The sequence below is a fragment of the Bombus terrestris genome, unplaced genomic scaffold, assembly GCF_910591885.1.
Source record: "Bombus terrestris unplaced genomic scaffold, iyBomTerr1.2, whole genome shotgun sequence".
NCBI classification, from domain to species: Eukaryota; Metazoa; Arthropoda; class Insecta; order Hymenoptera; family Apidae; genus Bombus; species Bombus terrestris.
Window position 1 is genome coordinate 2,564,095 of NW_025963549.1, and position 8,719 is coordinate 2,572,813.

General features: G+C 45.8%; 1 protein-coding gene across 1 annotated transcript; it reads right to left on the reverse strand.

The window, feature by feature from the left end:
• Positions 1–4,349: 4,349 nt before the first annotated feature.
• On the reverse strand, positions 4,350–7,784 carry LOC125386966. Its single transcript, XM_048414151.1, has 3 exons — positions 6,757–7,784; positions 6,051–6,053; positions 4,350–5,115 (listed from the first exon to the last, which is right to left on the reverse strand). The coding sequence occupies exons 1-3, from the start codon at positions 7,725–7,727 to the stop codon at positions 4,350–4,352; spliced, it is 1,740 nt and encodes a 579-aa protein (XP_048270108.1). The 5' UTR covers positions 7,728–7,784.
• Positions 7,785–8,719: the final 935 nt, after the last annotated feature.

Here is an 8,719-nt window from a genome sequence, read left to right on the forward strand (position 1 = left end):
AAATGAGAAAGAAATTTAAAGGAAAGTAGAAAACTTTAGGCGTACGTGACTGTTGCTACGCTTCTTGAACATTCGGTGGAAGGACCGTTAGGACATAGATGAACCCTCAGGTACTCCGGCAATATACATTGTCGCCAAGGTCGCCATGTGTAATGTTCAGGTATCGGCTGTCTGGAGAATGTTTAGAAGTGGTCGCCTAAGGTGACGTCAGGGCAAAAGAGTTTGTGGTTACACTATCCATGTGCCTGATCTTGAGTTACCATGCTCGCTCGTGCCGGTTGTTGATTGACGATGGAATTTTCCACGTCCCCTGCTAGTATTTCCTTTGTTTCCTCTTCCTCTGCTGCGACCACGTGTTGACCCACGCCAAAAACTGTTACTGCTTCCCGCTTCGACGCCATTTTGACACTCTCTCGCAAAATGTCCTACTCTTCCACATCTGAAGCATCCTTCCTTTTTTGCAGAAAAGGCGTTGGTTTGCATTTCTCCTCGATTGGACTTATTCTTCTTCTCCGCTATTTCAATTTTATTTTTTACATATGCTACCGTTTGATTTTCTGCTTTCAATGCATCTACTATATCCGCTATGTAGGTGTATTCTTCGGGTAACGTATTCAGCGTGAAATTTAGTTTTTCCCTCTCACTCACTTGTGCACTCGCACATTTTAATTCGTTTATTAATTTTTCGAAATCACTAAAAAACGTTGCTGAATCAGTGTAGTTCTCAAGTCTTACCTTTTCCAATCTCCTTCTGCATACGATCTGTAGTGCCGTCGACTCTTTCAAGTACATTTCATCAAACTTTTTCACTATCTCATACGCCGTTTTTTCTTCTCTAATATATTCCAATTGTCTATTTGTGACGGCACTATAAATTATATTCATTACCTTCAGATCCTTTTTGTCCCAGTCTTCACTGTCTGTTTCTGTCTTCACCCTAGTTGTGACAATCTCGCATTCTTTATATCTGAGAAACATCGTTATTCTTTGCTTCCACGTACCGTAATCCTCACCATCGAAAATAGGTATCATGATTTCCGATCTCTCCATTTTAAATGATTCCTTATCTCTTACTCAAGCGTTCCTACGTGCTCGAAGTGTATTTTTCCTCTTTGTAACCTTTGAACGTTTCTTTCCTTACTGAGAACTCACTCGAACTAACTCGCAATATTGAAAAACACGCACTAAAATAACTTGCAAAATTATGAACCACGCTCTGCTACCATGAAAAGATATAGAATGGATTCGGAAATACAAATAATTCCCTTTATTTAGCACACAACTGTTATACATATATCTTATACTCTTAAGACCTCAAAATCCTACTCGCATGCACGCTTGTTGTCAACCGACTCTTCCAGGTACTTCCAACGACTGGCTCTTGTCTTTTGTCTCAACCAAGACCCGGACGTCCTCTGACGCTTACACACACATTCACATGTACAGTGTAAATGTATCATATTCCGAACAGGAATAAATATTCAGATCAACGTGACTACGTTTCGATTGCGGGTATGTAGACAATTCGATGCGCGTTATATTCCATATCTGATGCCAAGTACAGTGCACATCATCCGGTTTACGCTATGTAAAATCTGGACCCAGCCAGATCCAGCGTTGTTGCAGTTTCGTATATTCAGGATTAAGTATTCAAACCAACGTATCTCCGATTCTATGGCACATATGGCTACAATTAGAGGCTCGTTATACACCAAATTTGCTGCCAAACACAGTTCACGTTATCCCGTTTGATGCATGTAAAATCGGGACCCAGCCGAACCCTGCGTATTCGCAGTTTTACATATTCAGTATTAAATATTCGAACCAACAAATCTCCGTTTCTATGGCACACTTCCAGACAATTCGGTGCGCGTTATATTTGACATCTGATGTCATATACAGGGCACATCAGTAGGTTAGCGTTTTGTTCACTCTTGTCTCTGTCAAATACACCATAATTGCAGTTTAGCATATTCATGCTTGAATATCGAAAGCAACGTATCTTCGTTTCTATGGCAGATATGACGACAATTCGGTGAGCGTTATGCTCCTGATTTGCTGGTGAGCACAGGGCACATCTTCCGATTCTATCTTCTCTTCTGTCTTATGTCTTCTGTGGTCACTGACAGATTCAGCGTAATTGCTGTTTTGCATATTCATGCCTAAATGTTCAAACCAACGTGTTAGCGCTGCTATTTGATACATGTCGCAAATGCGATGCGCGCTATACTCCACAATTACAGCCAAATACAGTACTTATTCGGTTTGCGCTATGTCGACTGTATTTTCGAGCTATCGCGCGGAGACGCGGTCGTTTGAATACGCGTCAATGGGAGTCGTAAATTCCCGTTACGATTGGAATAATCGACACCACGAATAGTTCGATCCCCGTATTTCTCTTAGGATAATAGGTATAGTCGTTATGGTATAACACTGGGAGTCACAAGGTTATAAAAAATATATGTATTTCCAACGATTTATACAATCACACTGAGTAAGAACGCCGTTGCTTAAGATACAGATAACGAAGAGAAGGATTATTCTTAGATGAGAGTGTGAGCTATAGGAGCTCTAGGTCCGTGAGAGCTGTAGGAGCTGTCGGACTTCTGGATACTGTGAGAGCCATAGGAGGCTCTTAGAGATATAGGAACGGTGAGAGTTATAGGGATTGCAGGAGCTGTAGTCACCGTGAGAGATGATGAAACTCTAAAGTTTATTCTGATGTGAGCACGAAGCGCGGTATGGTTGTGCCCTTTGAACGAAAAACGAGGATTCGTTGCTTACATTGTTAGTTAGGAAAGTGAGGGCAATGATCCGCGATGCCGATTGGTTACGACTAATGTTAGGAAGGAAGAGAGGAGGAAGAAGCCTCCTACCAACGTGGGTCCTAGGCGACATTGTTTATGGGAAAACTCAGATTTTCCGTTAGGTAGTGTAGTATCGGAAAAAGGATGGGATTAGGATAATTTAGGTTTGTAAAATTCTCCTAATACTATTTATTAAGATAAATAAAAATAACAAAGATTGATTGGACAGAGAACGATAAATGTTCAACTTGAACTAAAACACAAAAGTCTTATTCCGCTCAAATCACTCTCTATAACTCTCGTCTTCGGCATCCGCACTCGCACGCTCTCGCTTCTCAACTCATACTGTTCGTCTTTTGCATTCGTTCTCGCCGGTGTCTCAACTAACATTGCCTTTAGCATCTCTTTTGTCTTTTCCCGCCCTATCGCGCACGTGTCCCGAAAACGCCCGTGGCCAAGGTCACGCAGGCCTTCTCCACGAAACTGTTCACTTGAAAAGGACCGACGACACATTGATGTACCCGACGATGCCGCGGCTCTCGCGACATTGTTTACGATTCGGCCGATATCTTAGGCCTTTTGTCCACGATACTACACTCGGCCATTCCTGACAAATCACATCTGCCCTCAGATGTGCTCATCACTGTTCTCACTATCATCACTAACACCAACGTTCCACCACTTCATGTGGTCGGCTGCAGTGGAAGTCGTGCGCGGTCCCTCGTGTTCGCCTTCTCGTTGCACTACGTAGCGGTCATTTCGCAGGACTTTCACCACACGATACGGCCCAAGGAACTTTGAATGCAGCTTTAACCCAGGACCGCCTTGCGTCCTCTCGATCGCCACCAGATCTCCTGTTTTGTAGATTGTCGCCTTCTTGCGTCTCTTGTTGAACGTTTGTCTATTGCGGGTTTGAAGCTCCTCGATCCGTCTCTTTGCTATTTCACGCAACTGATCCCGTTCTTCCTGGAACATCGCGGCCCATTCATCCTCAACTAACTGCCTCATCTGCGGATCGTCCCGCATTCTCATCCGCGTGCCAAACAGCAACTGGAACGGAGTAACGCTAGTGCTTCTGCTGGGAGTTGCGTTGAGGTATTTTTGAGTTTTCTCCAGGTGCTTGAACCACTCGCCTGGCGTTGGTGCAGATAACTTCGTCAACAACGGGATAAGTATCCGATTTACTCTTTCCACCTGACCATTGGCCCGCGGAATTCCAGTTGTAGTTCGCACGTGCTCTATGCCTTCCTCATTACAATAGTCCTCGAAAGCACCAGCTGTGAACGCCGTCCCACGGTCAGAGATGATCCTTCGCGGATTCCCGAAACAAACAGACTGTTTTTCCAAGCGGCTGATAACCTCTGCAGAACCCGTTGATTTGGTAGGGTACAACCAGACGAACTTGGTGAAAGCATCGACCACTACGAAGATATGCCGGTAGCTTTTCTTTGTAGTGGGTAACGGTCCAATATGATCGACGTGATACGTGTCGAACGGCAATTCTCCCTTGTCGATGGTATTTAGCAACCCTTCCTCCTTCCCTTATATTCTCTCCGCAAGGATACAGTCGATGCAGCTCCGCACCACCCTTTCCACTTTCTCGCGCATTCCCCGGAACCAGTAGTCCCTTTTTACCAACGCCTCTGTTTTGGTAACGCCGAAATGGCCACGTTCGTGAGCTCGTCGGACCACTTGGGTTTGCATCGACTTCGGCACGACCAATAGCGGTGCGTCTTCTACTTCTCGATACAAAAGTTCGTTTCTTAAGATGTGCCCGTCGGCCTCGTACTGCTTTATGTTGTCTCGGATCTGTCGCAGGTCATCCTCTTGCAACTGCGCTTCTCTCAAACGTACGACTATCCCTCGTTCGTCTTCGTCTATTAGCATGACCTCGGGTAGGGGATTTCGACTCAACGCGTCGACATGCATCATACTGGTCCCGGGCCTATGCTCCACCTTATAATCGAACTCCTCTAGGAGGATTGCCCACCTCGCGACGCGCACGCACAAGTCCTTTTTCCGCATTGTTAATGCGAATGCCTGACAATCTGTAACGATTTTGAATGGAATGCCGAGCAAGTAGACACGGAATTTCTTCAGCGCTTTCACGATGGCCAAAACCTCAAGCTCGTAACTGGTGTACTTCTCTTCAGCCGGTGAAGTCTTTCCGCTCGAGTAATACACGGGGTGAAAAACGTTGTCCTCGCTGTCGCGTTGCAGTAAGATCGCTCCGTATCCCCCGCTGCACGCATCCGTATGCAGCTGAGTCTCCGCTCCAACGCGATACAGCTTCAACAGTGGCTTCTCGCTTAACGCGGTTTTTAGGCTTCCGAACGCTTCGCGCTCGCGCGATTCGAACCTGAACGGGACATTTTTCCTTAATAGATCTGTTAATGGTCTCGCGATGACAGAATACCGGGGCACAAACTTCCTAAAGTATCCCGCTAAGCCCAGGAAACTCTGAACATCTCTAGCCGATCGGGGCTCCGGGAAATTAGCGACGGCCTTGGTTTTGCATTCAGATGGTTGAATGTTACCGCCCTCGATGATGTGGCCCAAATATTCTATTCTCGTTTGTAGGAATCGACATTTACTCCAGTTTACGAGTAGTCCGTGTTCACTAGCAACTCGCAGCACTGTGCTTAGTTTCTCTATTCCACTCGAAAAGTCAGTCGACGGCACGATCAGATCGTCCATGTACGTCAGCACCACCCCTGTCGCGATCAACTCTTTAAAAACTGCGTTTATATATTTCTGAAAGACGGCTGGCGAATTGCACAATCCAAAAGGCATTTTGAGGAATTCGTACTGGCCTGTGGGGACTACGAACGCTGTATACTTTCTGCTACTTTCCCCAACAGGAACATGAAAAAATCCGTTCTTAAGATCCAACGTGCTAAATACCCTCGAGCCCTGTAGCGAATCTAGTTGGTCTTCGATCAAGGGCAGTGGGTATCTATCTTTTACTATCTTTTTATTTAATTGTCTATAATCGACGCAAATTCTAGTCGAGCCGTCTTTCTTTTTGACCAAAACGATCGGACTGGCATAGTCGGAATGTGATTGGCGTATTATTCCATCCTCCAGCCACATTTTGATCTGTTTGTCGACCTCGACCTTGTCTTGTGGAGATAGTCTTCGCGGCCTTTCGTAAACCGGAATATCGTCATGCAATATTATATTCATTTTGATTCCTACTTCGCGCGTTTTCTGTGGCCTATAATTTCGGATTAAACTCTCTACTGCCTGCTTATGGTGCACGTTTTCGATATGGGATAAATCTACTCCACGCGCCCCCGTCACTATGTCTACTTTAAAAACTTCCGGAATCCCATCGGAGTTTTCGTCTTTTAATCTGAAAATGGAGATATCTCCCCTCCTCCTGTTCATCTCAACGGTATCCAGGAAGTCTGTGCCTATTATCAACGAACGGTGCATCATAGTGTTCGGAACTACATGCACCGTTATATGATATAACTCATCATCTATGACAATATCCGTTGAAAATTTCCCGAGCGTAAGATTGTTCTCAGATCCGATACTGCGAAACTCGATAATTTCCCGAATTAATTTGGGCGCTCCAATTTTGGCATGTTGATCCGCCCGCATCAGGGTTAGTTCGCTACCGGTATCTATCAACGCGCTCAGTTCGCAATTTCCAATTCTAACACTTTTACAACCCGCTCGCAGCGACTTTTGTGTATTACAAACCTCTTTAGAGGACTTACCCAGATCGCTGCATTTCGATGCGACGTGTCCGTACTCTCTACACTTGAAACACTTAGGACCTCTCGATCCGTTCGGGCAATCCGCGCTTACATGTGCTTTATCGCCGCAATTGTAGCAACGCGTCTTTCTCGCACTTCCGCATTGACTGGGACTGTTGTTTCTCTCAACTCTGGCCGACTTAGCATCCGACTTCGTCCTTCGGCTCTTCTGCTCCTCGTACGCGATTAGCCTCTTCCTTAGCTCCTTGATGGATGCAGCACCATACAGCATAGATTTAAGAACTTCTTCGTCTATTATCCCGTCTATGATGTACTCTACTTTGACTTCTTCCTCTATATCGGCATGACTGGCTATTTCCAGCATGCGATACATGTAGGCCAAGCACGCCTCGTCGCTTTTCTTTCTCGTCCCATTAAGCTTTTGGTGTACTTGCCTACTGTTGGACTTTCTGGAGAACTCTCCGATTAGTCCCTTCTTCAGCTCATGCCAAGTCCTGGCATGGCACTCGAAGCTTGCGAATATTTTCGCCGATCCCCTCAGCAGCTTCCTCGCGTAGACTGCCTTCTGACCGTCGGACCACATACACGTGTCCGCGACTTCTTCGAATGATTCGAACCATCGCTCCACGTTTTCACCTTTGTCGCCGCTAAACAATTCTAATGCGTCTTCGACGTCTTTAAAGCTTAATACCGAGACGGTACCTGCCTTTTGGCGATATTCATCACGGTCCGAGCACATCGCTCGCGTACCTCCCTCGTGTTTTATCACGTCTCTCTCATCTTCTTCATTGTCACTTTCGTCGTCGCTTTCTTCTTCCGACGATACGTTGTCTCCTTCCAGGGCCGCCCGTAGCCGTGCGCGTAGTTCAGATTTTCTCCCTGTGACCTTTAACCCCAAGCTAGCGAGGCGCGCTCTCAACTCCTTCGTCCTCAGCTTCTCGAGGTCTTCGTCTCCATCCTGATCGCGCTCAGCTCTCTGCCCACTCCTTAGGTTTCTCTGATTTACCGATTCCTCATCGCGCTTCGATTCCTTCGGAGTTGATTGACCAGCCTTATACGCTCGGTTCAGCCTGGCCATCAGCACTGACTTCGAACCTGATATCGGCAGATTCAGACTTGCGAGCTTTTTTCTTAGCTCCTCCAGCGTCGAACCCTCTTCAGTCGAAAACTGTTCCTCTTCACAATTTGCCATTTTCAACTCTTTTTTTTTTCAACACAATTAGTTCCGTTAAACGTGTCGTTCTCTGTCTGGTTTCAATCCCGGACGAGCCCCCAATTTGTAGTATCGGAAAAAGGATAGGATTAGGATAATTTAGGTTTGTAAAATTCTCCTAATACTATTTATTAAGATAAATAAAAATAACAAAGATTGATTGGACAGAGAACGATAAATGTTCAACTTGAACTAAAACACAAAAGTCTTATTCCGCTCAAATCACTCTCTATAACTCTCGTCTTCGGCATCCGCACTCGCACGCTCTCGCTTCTCAACTCATACTGTTCGTCTTTTGCATTCGTTCTCGCCGGTGTCTCAACTAACATTGCCTTTGGCATCTCTTTTGTCTTTTCCCGCCCTATCGCGCACGTGTCCCGAAAACGCCCGTGGCCAAGGTCACGCAGGCCTTCTCCACGAAACTGTTCACTTGAAAAGGACCGACGACACATTGATGTACCCGACGATGCCGCGGCTCTCGCGACATTGTTTACGATTCGGCCGATATCTTAGGCCTTTTGTCCACGATACTACAGTAGATGTCCGCTTTTTTCGTTAGGCCACTATAAGCTTTCTCCGTAATTCTTAAGAGCGCGTAATAAACCCAAGGACCTTTCTAAAAACCGACCGACAACACTTCTAGAATTAGAAAGTCTTTTCGGACAAACAGATTGACTTAGACCATATGTGCGATCAATGCAGTTAGGATTTCATCTGCATGGTGGGTCCTTGGGCCTATGGAGGATTCGAAGGATGGCACGTGGAACGTTGGCTGTCAAGCCGCGCGGGATTGAGTGCAGATGTGTTGCGCGGCAGAACATCGACTCTGGTCTCTGTTATATGCAGTGTAATTGTTGTTTTGCAGATTCAGACACAAATATTCATCTCCACGTATCTCCGTTGCTGTTGCTGATATGTCGACAATTCGATGTGCCTGGTACTCCACATTCCTTGCCAAATACATCGCTTAC